The following is a 20,397-nucleotide window of genomic DNA, read 5'->3' as shown; positions in this document are numbered from 1 at the left end:
ACTATAAAAAGGCAAGAGAGAAAGAAAGTATGTTCCTAAGACATTGGCTTTCCCACCTGGCATCTGTGATCTGCAGAGGTACAGCATATAATAAGCTTCATCAGCCCACTGGAAAAGGAAGAAGCAGGGATGCCCAATGGCTCCTTGTGCATTGCTTGAGATAGCTGGTGAGTGTGTCACCTAGGAATGTTCACTGTAGATACAGTCAAATCCCACTCTAATTGGTAAGAATAGTGTCTGGCAGATGGAGTATGACATCTGTTTTTATTAACAAAGAAATGTTATCTTTATTTCACATCCCTCTTTTCACCTGTTGCCACTAATAGCTCCTGAATTCTCAACACAAGCTATGGCTCATTTTCAACTTCAGGGAAGGATCTTATAAAACCTCTTTTACTTTACCTATGTAGTGTGTCACACAATTTGGTAAAGTACTTATAAAGAACTTGTTCAGCATAACTTGTTTAGCATTAGCAGCTAAATTTTCTGAAGCCTTAGGCTGCAAGCTGTGAATTTTTACCTAGATATGTTGAACTTTTACGTAGTTAAATAAGAGAAGGCCTCAGAGCCAGTTAAAGCTGAAAGATAAGGAAGCTATAATCTCTAGCAGGGGCTGCAACCTTAGATATAAGAAAAGTGGCCTAGTTAGAGAAAATGAAAGAACTCAATAAAGATTGCAAAGACTCCAGACTCTCGATATTAGTTCTGGTCTGAACTGTCACACTAGGGGTGGGGAATTTAGATTGTAAGGGCATAATTGTCCAGGAATTTTGTTCTTTAGGGTCCCTCTTTGGAGGCACTGAGCTCGAGCTGTAGTGCTATTAACAGAGGTACTTTTACAGAGGAATCTATCTTTCAGTTTATCAATTTAGCAGAAACTTGGACTCAAAACCTGTTATGATGGCTGGCATGTGTAATTTCCATGACAAGTAGAGATGGAAAAGAAGGCAGAAATTATCCTAATAAATAATTATGACTGATGACAGAGCATGAGCAGGGAAGAGATTAATTTCCTCCATAGGATGAGTTTTCCTGCATGACACTTCTTCTGTGAAAAATTAGCTTTTTCTTTATGTGAATCTAACCATATGGACAGTTTAAAATAAACCACTGCAGAAGGAGTCTGAGTTAGGTTAGCTTGCTGCTCCCAGAAAGAAAGACAGAAAGAGCTATAAAAGGAAAAAAACATGGAACTAGGAAAAAAACCAAAACAAAACCCTGAAGAGACAGAAGAAGCAGCAGAGAAAGGGCTGTACAGCAACTTTATCTCTTGATTCCCTGGCTAGCAGTTTTGTTTTAAAATTGAATTCGTTATACTAATTTTCAATAATAGAACCATAACCAGTAACACTGAAATCCTTATTCACAGAGTATAGGTGGGTATTTTTTCACTTAGTTCTTGTGGCACTCACTTTATATTTAGCAATAAAAGGATGTCGGCTACCAGTGATTAACATATCATCCCCTCGGCTCAGAATAAGACGGACTGCCCTGCTGGTTCTAAATCAAAAAAGAAGAAAAGTCACATTTCAGTTGAAATAAGGGATGTTATTAATAAGATGGCTATGGTTATTCATCATGTATCCAGATCTAGCCATGCATATAAACATGCATTTAGATTAAATTTAACTTTAATAAGCTGAAGTACATGGTTAAAGCTATGTCCAGAGTTCATATTTTTCACATTTACAATCATGTCAGAATTTTCATTTCAACTCTTGAAAGCCAACAAGATAACTCAGTGCAAACTACTCTTGAAGAAATTATTTCAGTGTTAAGTGTTAGTCACCTCTTAGCTATTCAGAGTCATACTGAAACAGAGCCTTGGAACAAAACCAAAACATGAATGATAATAAAAATATGAAAATTAGTCTAGAAGTGCATATACAATTTAAACTAGATACTTTAGAAAAAACGGACATAAGGTGTAAAATGAGGTCCTAACAATAAAAAAGATAGTTTAAATAGTAAAAGAAATATGACTTTTAGCATTATCTGGTTCATTGAAAACACAGATAATAATATGTCCAAAAATAATCAAAAGCTGTTTTTCTAACAATGACAAATGAAGCAACATAAATTTATTGAGCTAACCACTCAGATTACAAGATCATCTTGGCTGACAGGGTGTAGTCTGATGTGCATTCTGCAGCAAATCAGCTATGTTTATATAAGAGTTACTATGCCCTGACAGCTAATTGACAACGTCGTCCCTCCAAATATGGAAGGTGGGGGATGGAGCTTTATGTGTTAATGTTCTTAGATTGATTCAAGTAGTATTAGAAAAAACTTAATACCTCATATATTGAAGCTAATTTTGACTGAAAGATGTTGAGGACTGAACTAGAAATACTTCTTAAAAGCAATTCCATTCATGAACTCTTCCTTCTGCATCTTGCTGTGTCAGTGACATTCTGGATGGTTAATGTCATGTTTTAATGTATGCACAAAGCCCCAGTAAAGAACTGGTCCTTTTGAATATGTCTAGCTTATCCTAATACCAACTTCTTCAAGCCCACTAATTCAGTTGAGGCTAGAGCTGCTTAACATAAGTAGTCTAACAAAACAAAACAAAGAAATGCACTGAACAGTCTTACAAAACATGAAGTCAGGACTGTATGACTTTTTGACAAGCACCTTTGGGAAAGGAGAAAGTATTTTGGCCAAAATGCAAAACTTGTTCACCCCATTTTCATTTCATATCCAAATATGCACGTACTGCACTTACTTGTTTGCTGCCACTGCAGCAACTGATGCCAGTAAGCCAGTTCTCACAAGTTTCCCACCAAATGCTCCACCAACTCGTTTAACATGGCACATGATCCTGTTGGCTGGAACACCTAAACTTGCAGCTACCATCTCCTGTAAAACCAGTTTTAATATTTTATGCCAACTCGAACCAAGGTTCTGAAATGGAAATCTTTTCTAGAAAAAGGTTCCATAGATGTTTCTATTTTTTATCAGATGAGCATAATTTTTCCTTTACCCTAGATTAGAAAACAAAGAAAGAATAACAATGCTCAGCAGTGTTCACATTTAAAATCTTTACCGTGAAGACTGTGAAAGGGCCATGGACAGAAGCGAAGAATAATACCCTTGGATTTCATTAAACAAACAGTAAGAAGTGTCAGGGATAATAAAAATTTATTAGTATACAGTTTTTATTATTTTTATTACTAAGATAAATTTTATTTTTATTTAAAATAAAACTATTTGGTTTTTAAAAATCTCAGGTCTTGCTAGTGTTAGGGATGTTCTTGCTTCAAATAATTTTCTTGAACACAAAGTTCTTCATGGTACTTATTGGCAATATAATAACAATGGAAATGATAAAAGGAGCTGAAGTGGGCTTTGAACACAAAATGCCAGTGTTGAGTCTGAAATACCATCAGTTTCCTGCACTACAGCTGTTGCTATGTAGACCACATGCTATGTTGGCTTTACTCTACCGTTTACCATCATGAAAGGGATCAGAGGGCTAGAACACCTCTCCTGTGAGGAAAGACTAAGAGACTTGGAGTTGTTCAGCCAGGAACAGATGGCTTCAGGGAAACACTACTGTGGCCTTTCAACATATATAGGGAGTTTACAAGAAACAGAGAAAGACACTTTGTACCAATCCTTGCATTGACAGGACAAGGGACCACGGTTTTAAAAGAGGGCAGGCTTACACTGGATATGAGAAAAATTTTTTACAATGAGGGTAGTGAGGCTCCGGAACAGGTTGCCCACAGTTGTGGATACCCCATTACTGGCAGTGTTCAAGGTCAGGTTGGATGGGGCTTTGAAAAACTATTGAGTGAAAGATAACCCTGTCCATGGCAGCGGGTTTGGATTAAATGATCTTTAAAGGTTTCTTTAAACCCAAACCAATCTATGATTATGAGACTGCTGCATGGAGCAGCAGTCTCACCTACAGCAATTAGAGTTGATCAAACCTTCAGCACGTTCTGACTCTGCAGGGAACTGATTGCTCCTCACCCCAGTGGAAAGTAAATGGGAATGGAGGAACCTGAGCACTCCACAGTTTTTCATGCCTACAATAGTGGGGCACAACGTACTTTCTTCAAAGGGAAATAAGAGACTTATCCTCAAAGTGTAGTGCTCAGTGTTTATCAGAATACAGCAGTACTACAAAGCAGCTGTTATTGGACAATCCAAATGTACAATTTCACGTTTCTCCAGCTTCTAAACGGTTAACAAAGATTTGTAAACTGAATTTAAAAAGCTCTGTTGTCACCAGTCTAACTACTCTCTCTGAGAATGCTCTGTATTACCTGAATAATTGCTGGATGCTGTGTTGACACATACATATCCATTTCTTTATCCTCTCCTTTTGGAACAGCCAGCACACTCTGAGTCTCCATGTAAAAGTGTTTCTGTCCCCCAATGCAAATCTCCCCTGATCAAAAGAGAAAACCATGAGTGTTACTGAGGGAATAGGACAGAAGAAATGAACCAGAGAAGAACTAACAGCTCATCATCATGTAAATTATGGTAATTAGTGTCAAATCCTCTGACACTTCTTGTGTGAAGGAGCATTATCTAAAATAAAAACACAAATTAAATTCCTTGTAGGATTAAATTGGTCTTGTTCCACTAGCATCAACAGAACTGGATTAAGAGCAGAATAATATTGCTTACAAGTGGTCACAACAACAAACAAAACATAGATAAATTAAACAGAACGTGGACATACTGGACCAGGTAAAGAAGAAAGCCCCCAAGATGATCATGGGGCTGAACCACAGGATGTAGAAGGAGAGACCAAGAGAACTGGATTTATTCATCCATAAGAAGAGAAGAGTTAAGAAGGCATCTTATTGCTGTCGACAACTGCCTAATGGGAGGTGTAGACAAGAGCAAGCCAGACTGTTCTCAGAGATGCACAGTGGAAGGATAAGAGGCAATAAACACAAGAAATTCCAGCCAGACACAAGAAAAAAAAAATCAGCATGAGAGTGGTGAAACAGTGGTGGAACAAATGCCTACAGAGGTTGTGTTAACTCGGTCTTTGGAGGTATTCCAAACCTGACTGAACACGGCCCTTAATAACCTGCTCTAACCAGACCTGGTTTAAGCAGGAGGTTGGACTAGATGACCCCCTTCTAACTTAACAATTCTGTGACTTTTTTCAAGGACAGAGGATGCAAAAACTTGAATGTAGCAGCAGGACAACAAGACCACTAGGTTTAATCACACTGTCTTCTAAGTGATTGAGAGCTTTCTCAGGCCTAGTGACTATATGGAAAAAAGGTAGGACTGGGACTCAAAGAGCAGACAGACAACACAAATACTGACAATCAAAAACTTCTCAGCAAGTGTATTCTGCAGTTTACCTTCAATTATATCATCAACGGTTTCAAACGCCTGATCAACATTTCCTTCCTCTAACTTTCTTTTTGGCTCAAAGAATGAGTTGTGCTTTATAGCTTCCTGTAATGGAGAAAAGGAGAAATATGGTTTTTTAAGTATTTCTAGGGTTCTCAACTTACTGCAGCATTTTAGTCTCAGGACAAACATCATTCTCTTCAGAGATTTGAGCTACTAGCCAACAAAGTTAATGAGCAACTGTATTTCATCACTTTGATGATGTTGATGATGTCATTGTTGATGAGTTTGTGTATTCAGTTCCAGCAATTCTTTCCTGGTGTGTCTCATGTAACTGATGACAGCAGTTTCTGAAGGAAATGCATTCAGTTTATTCAGCCTGCTCTTCCCTGTCATACATGTAGCTAGTGACCAAGACAGCACAGAATAAGAACACAATCGCATCATCCAAAGATACCATTAAGAGAGGAAGAAATCACAAGGACTAAGTAAAAGTGGAATCTATTCATAAAGTACAATTTGTTTTATTTGAAGTAAGACTTCATTGGAGTTTCACTTCTAATGAAATATTAATAAAATTTGCCAGTCTTTGAAAAGAGACTACTTCTATTTTTTCTATCAGAAGACTGTTCCATTACACCACACACACATTATGGAAACAAGCTGTAAAATGACTACCAGAACTAATGCTGGTTCCCTGCAAATGTGTCTTTCGTTCCTTACCTCTAGTCACCTTTTTAATCCAGCATAAATCCATTTCCCCTATGACTGCCACATTACATTTCTAAAATGTTCTACATCCCTAACATCTTTCCCTTCACATTTCCCCAACAATTCCTACGTCTCCAGCCTAGCTTGTAAGCTAGACAACAGATAAAACTGCTACAGATAATCGGGAGCTAACTGACAATACACATATGTTGGCTGACCAGCTGGTAGCTACCAAAAAAATTTGAAACAATCAGCATATTCATTGTCTTTTCCTCACTGGGAACAGTGAAAGAGTTTTTGTTTTTGTTTTTGTGTTTTGTTTTTTTTTGCATTCTAATGCGTATTATTGTGAAACTTGTGGAACCTTAATACTTTTGAGACTGTTGCCTGTCTATCATAGTGGTCAAAATTAGACAAAAGGCTGAGAATTTATTTATAGGGAGACACTCAGACTGGTTAATTGGATGTTCTTATTCACCTTGTTTCCTTAAAAAAATACACTTAAAAATAACTGAAGAATGTGAACTGCTGCTTCTGTTAATTAAACAGATCAAACAATAAAAAAGCAAGAGAACAGAAATTATTAGTACCTCAATTGTTAAAATTACTGGTTCCAGCATTTCATACTCTATCTTCACTTTTGCAGCTGCTTGTTTGGCATGAACATCTGAATCTGCAACCACTGCACAGACAATCTGACCCACACAAATCACCTGTAAAATACACATCATGTAATAGAACAGTGGGTTCAAACAATTCCCATATGTGCTGTTGATATTCTTCTTTCATGTGACCACTATTCATGTTTCCTTTTTAGAAGTTTTCTTTGATTTAGGACTTCTGTATTTTTAGATCATCCATGAAGCTAACCAGCTATTAAAAATACCAGTATAACTTGAGAATCAAGGAAAATACAGTATTCAGAGATGGATAACAAGAGGATAAAAGGCTGAAGAAAAACAGTTAAAATGAAGAACATCAGTAACAAAAAGATTGTAGTTATACCTTGTTTCTTGCAAATATAGTCTCTGGTTCATCAGAATAGTAAAACTCGTTTGCAGCTGGTACGTCACGAGCTGTTATGATATCAAACACACCTGGTCCTTTCAGAGCCTCTGAGGTATCTATAGATCTGATTGGGAAGAGAGAAGTGTAATTCTTCAGTTTCACAAACTCTTGCACAGAGGAAGGAACACAAGACACAGGAGTATTTCTTGTACTACTGGGATCTGCTCATAAGTTCAGACATATCTTTTCTTTCTGTCTCTGGCATGTGAAGAAGTGTAGGTAAAAGATAATTTAAAATTCTATGAACCTGCTTCACTTCTAGGAAATACTTCAGATGCAACAGGGAAATCATTAGCCCATTGGACTGACTGAAGTGCATTGATTTAGGAAAAATCACTGACAATTATGATGCTACAATTGCAACTTTCTAAGATCTCACAGCCTTCATGGATATCAAAAGATACAAATAAGCATCTACAAATTGAGGACTTGTGAAGAGAGTTATAAAATAAATGGCAAGATCAGCATAAATGCAGAATGAATGGGAATGCATGGGTGTAGAAGGATCAGAAAGAACAGCATAAGGTCTACAAGAATGGCATGTTTTAGTAGCACCTACTTTAGCAGGTCATCAGATCCCAGCAAAAATACAGGCACCTTCTCTGGAAACCCAGATCAGAAAACAAAGGAGACTAAATAAATCCTACTAACTCACAGAGATGGAGGTGATGTCAGCTCCTTGATGATACCAGAAAGAGCACATCCAAACCCAGCATACTATCCCTAGCCTAAGAATAAGCCAGGAAATATGACAAGGACTCTGTAGCTAACAGCCCCAGTCCTCTCAGCTGTGATAATTAATCCTTACTAGACAACCTGAATATATGTTTTGGTGCGTGAACATTGAGCAAATTGCTAGAATAGGTGTATCTTGGCAGCCTAAAAACATAAGTGAAAATAGTTTTCTTACAAAATAAAATCTTCTTCCCCGTCTTCCTCTACTTTAAGGGTCATATGAGCTTTGCTGCCTTGTTGCTGTAATGTTGCAACACTATTGCCTACATTTTGAACAATTTTCTTCTTTCATGATAGAGCTGAGATTTCGAAGCCATGTTGGCAAAACTGAATTTTGGTGTCTGTTTGCACTGCACAGCTCAGCACTTCGTGGAGGTAGCTAGGCTGCCTCTGGCTCGTGAATCAGAAAGAGTTCAACCTTACTAGTGCAGTAAAATGGGCTGAGACACTTAAATCCAAACAGAACCTTCCACTAGTGTAACAATATTGCTTCCAGGATGCAAGGCAGTGTGGCTATCAGGCCTGCTGCTCCGTACACACATAACTCATAGTCTGCTCTAAAAATCTCAGACAGTAATTCATGATAACACTTCCTTCAGATACACAGGGAACACTTACACAATCTTAGCATGAGCTCTGGAACTAGTGACGACAGCCAGGAAAAGCTCCCCATCCACAGGAGGAAGGTCATCAACGTAAACTGCTTCACCAGTGGTGTGCTTGATCCCAGACTGGTGCATAATGGGCCGTCCTACAGGATCCTGGGGAGACTGACTGGGCTCTACATCCTGTACAGTCAAAAGACATCCCCCCACCCCCAAACAGTTAAATAAGGAATAGTTGTGTTATTCTTACAGTAATCAGAAAATCAGATGAACAAACACCTGTTCATATTAGCACCTTCTGGTTCAACATTGGAAACAGATGTGGCTGCAGGACCTGACTGCTGCTCCTGGGCATTTCTCCAGTTTCATCCATTTCTTCTCTTAAGGAGCCTTTTGAGAGCACTGCACAGGTTTGTCTACTTGGATTGTTTTTTTCCTTAATTATTTATATCAAAGTGATAAACCCAGCACTTTTACAGTTTCCTCTCTTACCGAATGGTGTCATGAAGCTTCAAGAATTTTCTCAGCTATTCTCACAAGATTCTGCTCTGAATTTTTTCAGTGTCTGGTAGTGTATTTTGAGCTATTTGCAGCAATTTCTAGAATTTTTCTTCCTCACTGAAAGATTGTAACTGATCAATGTAAATCAGTGAGAAAATGTTATTTAAATATTTTCTTCCCACTTTTATTTCCTTGTACCTGTGTATGAATTTAGTGCCTTATTAATCTTATTTTGCTAAGTTTTTCTTGAAAGTTAATTCAGTGTTGCCAGTTAATTGTGCCACATCAACTAATTTTTGTCAACTTCCAGAACACTTTTCCCATTTTTTAGTCAGTATTCGCCCCAACTTTTTCCTTTTCTGTATCTAGAATGACTTAATTGCTTACAACTTTATATGTTTTTTCTTCTAAAGCTTCCAGCACACAAGTGTTCTGGCTACACATTTCTACCTCCTGCACTTTCTGGCACACTGTCTGCTATCAGCTCAAGGCCAAGAACAAACACTTTTCTCCTGACTGCCCAAAGTTCCTCAAACGGATGTCTCAGCTAAAGCACCTCAACTTTTCCACAACAGAATGACCAGGTATTTAGATCTCAGCATGTGCATTCTTTTTTTCCTCTTAATTTTAAAAGCTTAATAATGTTCAGTTAAAAGAGTCCAGACAAAAGACAGGACCTTGCAAAAGCTAGATATAAATTTTAAAGTGGAAAAAACCAGATTTCATGGGTTTATAAATTTTGTTAGTGACAATTGATTGAATAAAAAAAAAATTTCAATTTCTATTGTTTCAGCACTTTGTTACAGCTGGGGAATAAATTGTTAAAAGCCATAAAGAACTAGTTCCTTTATCTTGGCCTCTTTTATGGTCTGTAGTGTCTTTTTTTTTTTAGTAATGACTCTGAAGGAAGCTGCAGATAACAACTGGAACAAATTTAAAGATTTAAAGCTATTCTAAAGAATGTCCAAAAACAAACAAACAAACAAATAAATAAATAAATGTGTAACTAGTTTTGATTTTAATTTTTCTTTAGGTTTTCAAAAACTGGATATTTTTTCTTGCCTATTGAGGGTACTAAAATATCAAAAATCCTTGTGGGCATTTTCACCATGATCTAGTTGAAAGGGTGAGCTCGGAAAACACAATTTGTGTTCTTTGCTGCTCTCTAGTGCTGATTTAGGATACTCGTGTTAATTTGACCAGACAGCCATCACATTTCATCTTAATTCCTAAATCTACAGTAAGACCCAAGAGCCCCCCTTGAGATCATAAAAATGCATATCTTGAGACAATAATACTATAGTGATATTATAGTATATATATACAATACTCGGGCTTTTCAGTCTTTTTTGGGTTTTCCTAATTTCTTTCTAATTGGTTTGCACACTGCAATATACAGATTTAAGCAGTCTGACAATGGAGTTTGCTCAGCATATTTGTCTTTGGAGAACTGTTTAGAAGAAGTGAGTATACCCATATGAGTCTATTTTTATAAACATGGATTTTCCAGTTGAGATACAGTTAAAATCAACCACTAAAAGCCTGTTCCCTCCAATCCCTTGGAAAATCTGTACCTAAGCTTCACACCAAGGGTCATTCTTGAACCTTGACTTTTTACCAAGTCTTGTAAGGCACAAAACAAGGTTAGAATGAAATCACTTGCCTGGTATATTTGGATACTGTGGGGCATTCTGGTTTCGAAATCTTCTAGGACGCTCCTATATTCCATGGGTATGCCAGGGAAGTGGCAAGGATCCTGAAAAGGAACTGAATTAGTACTAAAACTCACATCTTGTATATTCCAAATAAAAAAGCTAACAACCAAAATCACCCAAGTCTCTATATAGGAAATTCCTTCCAGGCTCAAACTAGAAAGGCTCTAAAGTAACAATTCTAAAACAACGTAGAGTTTTTAGATTTCACTAAATAGTGTTTAAAAATATATTGGATTCAATAAATATGCTTGCTTAAGGTAAGCAACATAAAGCAGGGATAGACAGAAGAGCTTTTTTCTGGGGTCTAACCAAACTGGCACAGTATCACTCCAGATTACAGTCTTGGTAATAGTCAATTACCTGGTAATGGCAATTTAGAGAAAACAGCTCAAGGCAACACTGCCTTGAAGAAAAGAAGAAAAATGTAAAAGGGATATTTTTCCTCTTAAGAACAGATTTAAGACAAAAGCAAGTAAATTACACCCAGAATGTACTGGGAAATGAAATTTTAGTGTCCTCATCTCCCAGTCAACAACTCACATGAGAAGGAGAATTGGTTTAACACCTACAGTGGTTTTCCAAAGCCTGTATTTCTATACCATCTATTTCTGTTTTGAACTACAGACAGATGGAGTAAAATCTCTTGCATATTTTCTTTGGGCCTGGGAGCTCAATACTGATATATTGTTGCACTAACATTGCTCAAATGTCTTTTAAAGCCTCATGTCCGAGGTAAAGCGATCTGAATGCCTAAAAGTTAAAAAGGTATCTCTCCATCAGTCTCTTTAAGAGTAAAACACTTACCTTATTCTGTACATCTGAACCCCAAAGACAATATTTAGCACACTGCACAAATTGCAAGCACCAACAGAAGAAAAAAACCCACCCTTTTATTTGCTTGCTCAAAAGCAGACATGGAGAACTAATTTACCATTGCCTTTAATGACTGTGATATTTCCAGGAAAAATCTGTAGAAAAAACTGACTATCAAAGTTTTCTTATAGTCTATTTTTTCACCACTGGCTGAGCCTGGAAGAGCAATTTCTTTAAGGACTAGTCTGCAGGCTTCATCCAACATTTGTTCATTCCAGTGTCTGTTAGGAAGAATAATAGATACAATCAGACCAGGACTAAAAAAAAATAAAATACAAATTGCAGTCATATATTTGTACCATGGACTACAGGCATAATCCTGCTCACAATGAAGCCAAAATATTGATTCTAACAATGCCTGCAATTTTGAAAAACAGTGTAGATCAACACTGCTCACAGAACTGAGCCCCCTTAAGTCAATAGAATTAAGTGTTATCCCAGCATTTTTTAAATAAACCAATAAATAATTAAACAAACCCTATTACAGCTTTAAAGCTGCATTAACAGTCTTGCAGAGTATTACTGTTCTGCAGATACTATCCTACATTTGAAGGGAAGAAGATAACAATATTGATGCAAACTGTAGATACTTTCAAGGTATATGATTAGTTGTTACATTTCCTGAAAAAGGTCTTGAAGAATCTCAGCACTGTTAATTCTGCATAGTTACACAACCCTAGATATGAAAATATTAGTCTGTTAGGCTAAATTTAATTATGTAAAGCATCAAAAGAATAATGAGCACTTATCTAGTGAAACAGTTGCATATTAAATGGTAAAAAAGGCCACTGGGACTGCATTTAGTGTTGGTTTTACGTTGCTTGAATTATTTGCAATTTTTTTCCTCTGAAACATGTAGAGGTGCTGCAAACTGGGAGGGAAAGTCAGGGACTAATTCCAGAGATTATCAGAGTCTTGTAGATGAAGAGATATTGGAAAGGTGAAGGCTTGACTTGCGCTTCTAACTTTATTGGGCACATCCGAAGTTCTCAAATTTTGTATCTTTTAGAGCCCAACTGAAGGACTCAAGAACACTGGTAAGAGGGGATTATCAAATGTATGGGATACAGCATCAATTGCCAGTACTTGGGTTCAGATGCATAACTAACTGATGTTACCTCATCCACCTATCTCACAGCTCATCTCTCATCTCTCTCTGCACACTGCACCAGAGTTGCACTTCATGTGCAAACTCCAAAACATAACAATCCTGAAAAGTCATCATTAAGGCTTGGCCAGATCATTCACCTGAACATACGAGGTATCAGCCAGGCAAGTGAAATCTTTCAGTACTTTCCTGTTCCAAGGTAGTACATCCAAGGCTTAAAAGTCCATTTATTCAAAGATATAGACAAGGCAGAGAAATTTTACCTTCCAATAAGTGTGCAACAGGTTTGTTTTGCACAGACTGTTGTTGACACAGCACCTCCATAGAAAATGCTTAAATCCTTTATTATATCTGTACCTTCTTCAAAAAGTACCCTCATCCCAGCATTGGTTATTGGAAGAGCATTTTCCCGTCTTGGTGCTTGTCGAAATGCAGAGACATACTCCCCCTGAGCAAGATCAGACACAAGTAAAGTATTTACAGACAGGTAAGCATTTGAAGGTGGAACTTTTTATTGCACTATGTGAAGCAAGAGAATAAAAAATGAAGACCACAAATTCAACTTCCTGAGCATTCAAGACTATGCACTTCTTCTCAGGGCCTTTCAGTAGCTTTACCATCTTTGATTTTCTAGCAACTCATACCCAATCCTCCATCACCTACACAGTTCAGATGACCTAGATTTTTTCATGGTAGACAGCTGGAAGACAGGGACCTTGTGGAGTGGAGTTGTATTAATAACACACCAAAAATTTAGAGGTTTCAAAGTATTACCAAACTTCAGCACTCAGATGACATGACCCATGATTCTCTTATAAGATCCCATACCCACTCTCACAAACACAGTATCAGTAAAAGGCTACTATTCAGTTCAGCAACGTTTATCGAACCACCGTGCACCTTCACACTCTTATCCCATTTTAAAGAAAAATCCTCAGGAGATGACCTGAGGATGCCAGCCATATCACAGGTGAGCAGCCTGCTCTGGTGAGGACAACGGCAGCTTGTCCAGGACCCCTTTAAATAAGAGGGTCTAGACAATTGCTATTGCCCTCATCATTTTAGGGCAAAATTTTGTCTGAATACTACTCTTTATATATCATCACTGGCTACCTGCTGAGTTGTACTTTTTGGCTGAAACTGGGAGAAAGTGGAGCTGAAAGTGAATAAATGTAAAGAATTCAGAACACGAACAGTAACAGGGCTAGTTTAAAGAGAGGATTATGCTCCTTCCTGCTCTTTATTTCATAGTCTTTAACTCTGCATAAAGCAAATCAAAGGAAACTAATAACTTACCTTCCTTGAATGGGGGATATGGACAGAGACTAAGACCTCTTCTGGTGTAATGGTATTGTTACTAACTCCATGTGCAAAAATATCACTCAAAGGGATCTGTCGTTTTCTTCCTAAAAAAAAAATCCCAAAATACAGAAATTTCTATACAATTGTGCAATTAACATATATCAATGATACTTTAACTGGCAAGAAATATCTGCCACTTTCCTGAGTACCTAATCACTACAGAGCTTACATGACAAATTATCAATAATATGTTTTATAAATTCAAATTCATCTTCCATAACATTATAACACCAGATTCCTAAAAAAGTGCCCAGAGGTCAATCCCAATTCCATAATCCTCCCTTCCAGTACTGCCAATGATCCCATCCCCACTCCTGTTAATCTGTTCCAAATCTCTGCAGCTGCTGTTGTCACTATCTTTCATTCTAAAACATAAAGAATGAGGAAGAAAACTGAGCAAGAAAGAACTGCTGCAAAAGTGAAAAAATATCAGGAGGTTGATCTTTTTGTTGTTTAGGTTTTGGGTTTATTTCTTTTTTTGTTTGTTGGTTTTTTCTTTCCCCTGAGATTCTGAACATTTCTACAAGTCCAGAAATGAATAAATGCTGTTGCTTTTTCCTTTCTCTTTTTGTAGTTCATTCTGAAATTGGCTATATTTGTTATTCTATGATATATACTATTAAAGTTAAAATTTTCAGAAGGGAAGAGAACGAAATTCTGCAAGGAACCTAAGACTGTAAGAGCCCTTTGAACACTTAAACTTCATCTATGCTACATCAGGTTTGCCAGTATCACTCCACAGTTAAGCTAGCAGGCCTTTCAGAAATGCAATATTTTAACACATATAATTGATTCTAATAATTAAACAAGCTCCATTGGCTCAAGGAGCTTTGTTGGTAGGACTGGAACTGTACCAGTATCACAACTGTCAAGTAGCATTGCTGTTCTGCAAGAACACAGAGGCCTGAACATTGTACAGATGGAAATCCACGATGACTCAACAGTGTGGAACTTAACCATGGGTGTTTGGCTGATGAAGTAAAAATATATTTTTTATTCATCTTCTGTGTCTTCTGTACTTTTCACATGCTACATAAGGGGTCTAATGCAATTTTAAATAAAGGATTTCTTAGTAGTAGACACTATTTATCATGCAATAACCCTGACCTATCCCAAAACTTTCTGTAATGAGATAATCCTCTGTGTCTTTTTTAAAAGGTTCACATTTTGCAATACTCCCCTCACATTCAACAAACATGATACTTCACGATTGGCTGATTTACAGTATTATTTTCTTCATGTTCCTCATGTTATGCTTGATGATGACACTATAACCTGTTCATCCTAGAATATCATTTAGCATTAAAATTGCATTCCTCAAATATAACTGGTGTGACAGCAAATCTTCGCTAAGGGAATTTTATTTTGCTGAAGCATGAATCTGAAAAGTAACACTGTTAAGAATAGTAGCATTGGATTTCTGCCTTTGCAATTCAATCCAGAGTAGACTTGTTTACATACATGAAGACTATTGTCCAATCCCACCTGTGACCCTGCCAGGATCTCAGACCGTGCATTTTCTCTTACACTGTGATTTAAGTCAAATACCAACAACTAACAGTGCTTTTGCAATCTCCTTTTCTTGGCAATCCACTTTTCCTGTGTTTCACTGACTATCATTGGTAGAGAACGATGTTAAAAACCTGTGAAAATGCATAAAAACCTCTCCCAGAAGCCAAGTTCTGCCAGGTTAACAGAAAGAGATATCAGTCAGTTATCCTATCCATCACTCAAATAAGTAGGTACATCATTAGAATTGCTGAGTAAGAAGATAAAAATGTTTGTACTTTCACTTGTCAGAATGATATTCTGACAAGTATTTTTTCTCTCAGTGACAAAACATGCAGGAAGAAGTCATGGAAATCACACAGCAGAAGTTTTTGTGTATCTGTTCTAAGAAATTGTGTCTCAGAAACAATCCTTAAAGAGCATGTCCTTCAGGGTATTAGTTGGAGAATTACATGTTCTGAAATGGCAAGATTCACTCTGGATCTAGGACAAAAAGGACATAAGCCACCTAGGAGAGCATGCAATTCCAAGCCACCAGATAGCTCATGTTTACCAGTAATTTCATCAACTTTCCAAAGGTAGTGCACAAGAAAAGAAGTAGGAAAAGGGGAATATATACACAGAGATGGAAGAAAACTGAGGAAATAGGCAAGGACAAAGGTGCTGCATGGGGGTTCCTGTATCAGAAGTAAGTTCTTTTGAGGAATGAAAAGCCAGAATCTTCTCAGGGTCAGAGGATGATTTTAAACCAGGGCAAAGCAACAATTAAAGGAAAAAAACCTAACAGGGAGGTGAGAAGATGGTACACAGCTACTCAAATTGGAAGGTTTTATGAGTGCTTACAGTAATTCACTGCCGACAGAAGTACATGTGATCTGGTTGGTCTGAATGCTTACCCTTGACATGGGAATATTTAACATGTTATTTGTTTGCAAATTGCTTCTCTTGCAGATGTGATCTTGTATAAGAGTGGGAAAAGGGTTCCTTAAACTCTCACCTGTTCTTATTTCCCTTCCCCCCATACAATAGGATCCTGCACCTCTGGCACTACTACAGAGACAGGCTATCTCCTCCTACCTCTTGAAGCCAGATTGAGCATGCAGTTGCTGGCTGCCAGAACAGGATTCAAGTCTGAAGTTGATTTTCTACTTATGATGTTTCCACCTAATGACTTGAAAAAAAAAAAAAAAGAGATTTATGTCACCTTTCTCTATCACCTTCATGTTTTTATGTTAAGCAACAACATAATGTGCAGACTATATATAAATTTATATTGAAAGTTCAAAAAAGAGGTATTGATAGAAAATTCACAGCAAAATCAAAATTAAAAATGCAAGTTTTACATGTGGTCAGGACATATTTACTACAATTTTTTCAAATTACTGCAAGGAATGCACAACATACAGCAACGTTTCGTATCTGTTCTCCACCCAGAGTTCTTAATTGCTGCAAGACAGCACAGAAAACCTTTGTCTTCTCTTCAGGGAGCTCTGAGATGGCATTTGTCAAGATGTCTTTCACTAGAGAGAGGCTGCAGGCAGCTCCCAGAGTTAGCCCTGTAACCAAAAGATTATGAAAATGTAAGGTGTGCATTGCTTTATCCCCTGGGTTTTAAACTATGTAAAGACTGTAGAGCTGGGGCTGCTCATGTGGAATACAGGCAGATAAAAGGAGAGGGGTCTTTGCATATTAAAGGACTGTGACCTTTCATTTCAGGAGACTGAGGGTAAAATCTCTAGAAGTGATGAAACTGAGCTAGTAGCTCACCTCTTCTTCATCAGCTTCAAAATGCTTTCAACAGACTCTTCCTATTTTTAAACACAATTTTCATCATAATTTGATCTTGCTTTGCATAGGTACATTCTAGTTCTTCTCCTAAGGTATGGGTAGGTAACACTGGCAACAAAAAAATCAAACAGCCCTAACAACGAATATAGTATTCTTTTTCCCACTAGAAAGACATCTTGTATGCATTTATTTGAGGAGTTGTCAATTTTTTTGCAAGAATATGGGGTTTTTTTAAAAGTCAAACAGTTCCTTTCTGTTCAAAATAATTATTTATGTAATATATTCATGTTTTTAATGAACACTGGAATTCAATCAAAGTATAAATAAAAATATCTATAACTTACATTACTTTTAATCAAGTAAAGCAATATTAAATTTTGTGTATTTAAAACAAAGATTTAATCAAAACATGTTTTGCATTTAAATCTGATTAAAGAAAGGGAATACTATTTCTGGCTGGCAAACTAAACTGCATATCTATTGTTTCAAAACTAGTAAGTCTCACCTTCTCATACCTAGGTTTTTATTTATAGACTTTAAAAAAGCATTAAGCATTCTCCCAGCTTCTTTTCAATTCCCAGCTCCTTTTCAGCTAAAAAAACCCTAGTTTTTGAATAGAATTGGATGATTGAACTAAAAAAGATATTCTAAATGCAATGACAAAACTGTCAAATACAGTTTACCACTTATAAAAAAGTGGGTTCAGGCATATAGCGAGTAATTTCATTAGATATAGGATATGACTTCCCTTAAAATTTTGGCAGTAATTTATATTTAATTAATTTAGACTACTGTGGTAAATTTAAACCTATTTCTAGTTGTCATTTCTAATTTCACTAAAATTTATTTAAACACTAAAACCTAGTCTAACTAAGAAAAAACCCATGCCAATCTTAAACATATAAAATGAGGTAAAGAATTTTTTTAATCTGCAATAATCACCTGCTGTTATGATTGAGAACTAGATTACTTAATACATATTAGCTATGCCAGTTTAATCATAGCCTTTTTTCTAATATAAACAAGCATGCCATGTGCTAAGTCTCTCTGTGGTTCTGTATGGGTCTCTCTCTGCTATTCAGCAGAGCATGGTACAGAGATCACAAGGTAAATATTGCATGACTTAGCACCAGAACCAGTATTACCAGAATAATCACCTTTGCACTAAGGCCCAAGGTAATGTTGCTGGTCAGCACTGCACTGCATCATGAAGACAAATCATGCCCTGGGATGGTGGCCACAGAACCAAGCATGGTTAGGACTGAGTTACAAAGCCCTTCACACCCTCAGCACTACGGAATGGAGCAGCATTCCTTACTGCAAAGAAATTTCCTATGTCTGAATAAAGTTAAGTCTACTGACCATCATCTGTGCATTTCACCACATTCAGATCTGGGATCCTTGCAGGAGCAATAAGAACTGGATGGAACACTCCTCTAAATTTCATCTCAGGTCCTGCAAGATAGGAATATACTTAGAGAAGAGCCATTTTCCATAATGACAATTCCAACTTAGTGGAGTGCAAACTTAAGGATGAAGATGTCAAAAGAATGACAAATGTAGCTCCACTCCTTCCATGCACACTGGAATTACAGCAACAGGAGCCATTCTGATTGTATGCATACCCACACCGGTGTTCCCAACCACAAGAGGTGCTTTGGGGTGAGCAGCTTTCAGATCCAGTAATTCATCCAAGCTTACAGGAGAGATCCATGTCACTCGCTCCCCATGAAAAAGTAGAGTTCTTTTTGGTTGATTTTCAGCCATTCTCTGATGGGGAAATACAGCAGATTGAAATATTTAGACATATAGACAGGTATGAGATCTAACAGACACTGGACTGGAAAGTCCAGTGTGTTCTTAAACAGTGGCAGTTCTACTTAAGCCTTTCAAATTGGACAAAAATAGGACAGAAATGTTATGCTGGCTCTTTGCATAGTGGTGAAATTCTAGACTGTGTGGGTAAAATGTCTTCAAGTAATTCCAAAAGGCTAAACAAGACTGATAATAAATAATCCCCAAGCAAAAGATGTAGGCATAGATCTTGCACTTGCTAAAACTGTTCGAAAAGTGATAAAAAGTCCTAAAGGAGGTGTTTACCTCCTTAGCTGGCTAGAGTCACCAGTGACACTGGCAGGAGCATCCCTTTCTGGATTACACATGCATTTAAGTGTCTCTGGCTGTGCTACCGCTGTTCATGGATCACTTGGAAATAGCCCATGAACTAGTAGTGATACAAACACACAGTCAAGAACCCCTGTCTTACAATTATGAACCTTTCTCCATAGCAGCCAGCTAGATACAGAGAGTTTGGCTTTGAATCTCTAGATTGACAATAATGTAGAGCAAACAGTTTTCATTTTTTCTAGGCAAATACTGCTGTCAATAAGGGAATCCTAACACTTTCCATTCCATCTGTTTATATCTTTGGCACACCTTAATCACTGGGGATAAACACTCCCTGATCTGGGTGGCTGAGGCTGACATTTTGACAGAAAAGACTAACAAAACTATTTAGTCACAAAATGGGGAAAAAGTGTTGTTTATCCAATGTTAAAAAGTGTTTGCAATTCATTTTGCTGCAAAGCATTTTTATCTTCAGGTGCTGCACTGAAAACCCAGTTTAGGTTACTTCTTTGTATTCTCACTTAACACCTAACTGCAACTTCATTTTCCCAATATGTTTTTTTTTTGGTATGTGAATATTCAATAAGCTTAATGAAAAAAGGAGTGTAATTTTGGATTGACATTAAAATGTTTTGACATTTCTTCTGATGAATTACTGCTAAGCAGGACTTAAGAATTAATTCTGAATGGAGCTAAAGAGTAGTCTACGAGCAGCAGAAGTTACCATTAGTTCTGGAGGAAATATAAGCTCCTGGGTGGGATCTAAGGGCTGGAATTCATCTGTTGAAAACAGGCTGGTGGAAACCTTACAAAGAAAGAAGACAAGCAAAGACCAAAAATTTTCTCTCATCATTAATTTCATACAACAACAAAACCAACCAAAACTAAACCATGAGGCACTGACTGTAATCACTAGAAAACTAGTAATTCCATTATTATTCAGATTTGCTGTTATATTCCCACG

The 20,397-nt window shown here is 37.1% G+C and overlaps 1 protein-coding gene across 2 annotated transcripts in view; it reads right to left on the bottom strand.

Annotated features, from left to right (window-relative positions):
- The window catches only part of AOX1 (aldehyde oxidase 1), a 41,208-nt gene that overhangs the window by 14,350 nt on the left and 6,461 nt on the right, over positions 1-20,397 (bottom strand). For both annotated transcript variants that reach the window (XM_018071855.2, XM_018071856.2), the window contains exons 8-23: positions 20,158-20,238; positions 18,932-19,076; positions 18,669-18,761; positions 16,923-17,074; positions 16,596-16,689; positions 13,944-14,053; positions 12,911-13,095; positions 11,598-11,760; positions 10,615-10,707; positions 8,464-8,633; positions 7,048-7,174; positions 6,633-6,755; positions 5,340-5,436; positions 4,278-4,402; positions 2,729-2,862; positions 1,413-1,500 (exon numbers count right to left, since the gene is read on the bottom strand). In XM_018071855.2, coding sequence (XP_017927344.2) covers positions 1,413-1,500; positions 2,729-2,862; positions 4,278-4,402; positions 5,340-5,436; positions 6,633-6,755; positions 7,048-7,174; positions 8,464-8,633; positions 10,615-10,707; positions 11,598-11,760; positions 12,911-13,095; positions 13,944-14,053; positions 16,596-16,689; positions 16,923-17,074; positions 18,669-18,761; positions 18,932-19,076; positions 20,158-20,238 — 1,980 coding nt within the window. The remainder of the gene's footprint in view (positions 1-1,412; positions 1,501-2,728; positions 2,863-4,277; positions 4,403-5,339; positions 5,437-6,632; positions 6,756-7,047; positions 7,175-8,463; positions 8,634-10,614; positions 10,708-11,597; positions 11,761-12,910; positions 13,096-13,943; positions 14,054-16,595; positions 16,690-16,922; positions 17,075-18,668; positions 18,762-18,931; positions 19,077-20,157; positions 20,239-20,397) is intronic.

The sequence above is a fragment of the Manacus vitellinus genome, unplaced genomic scaffold (genome assembly GCF_001715985.3).
Source record: "Manacus vitellinus isolate BGI_N305 unplaced genomic scaffold, ASM171598v3 scaffold_20_pilon, whole genome shotgun sequence".
Classification (NCBI taxonomy): Eukaryota; Metazoa; Chordata; class Aves; order Passeriformes; family Pipridae; genus Manacus; species Manacus vitellinus.
The sequence above is the reverse complement of the archived record's forward strand: the minus strand, read 5'-3'. Positions and strand labels throughout refer to the sequence as shown.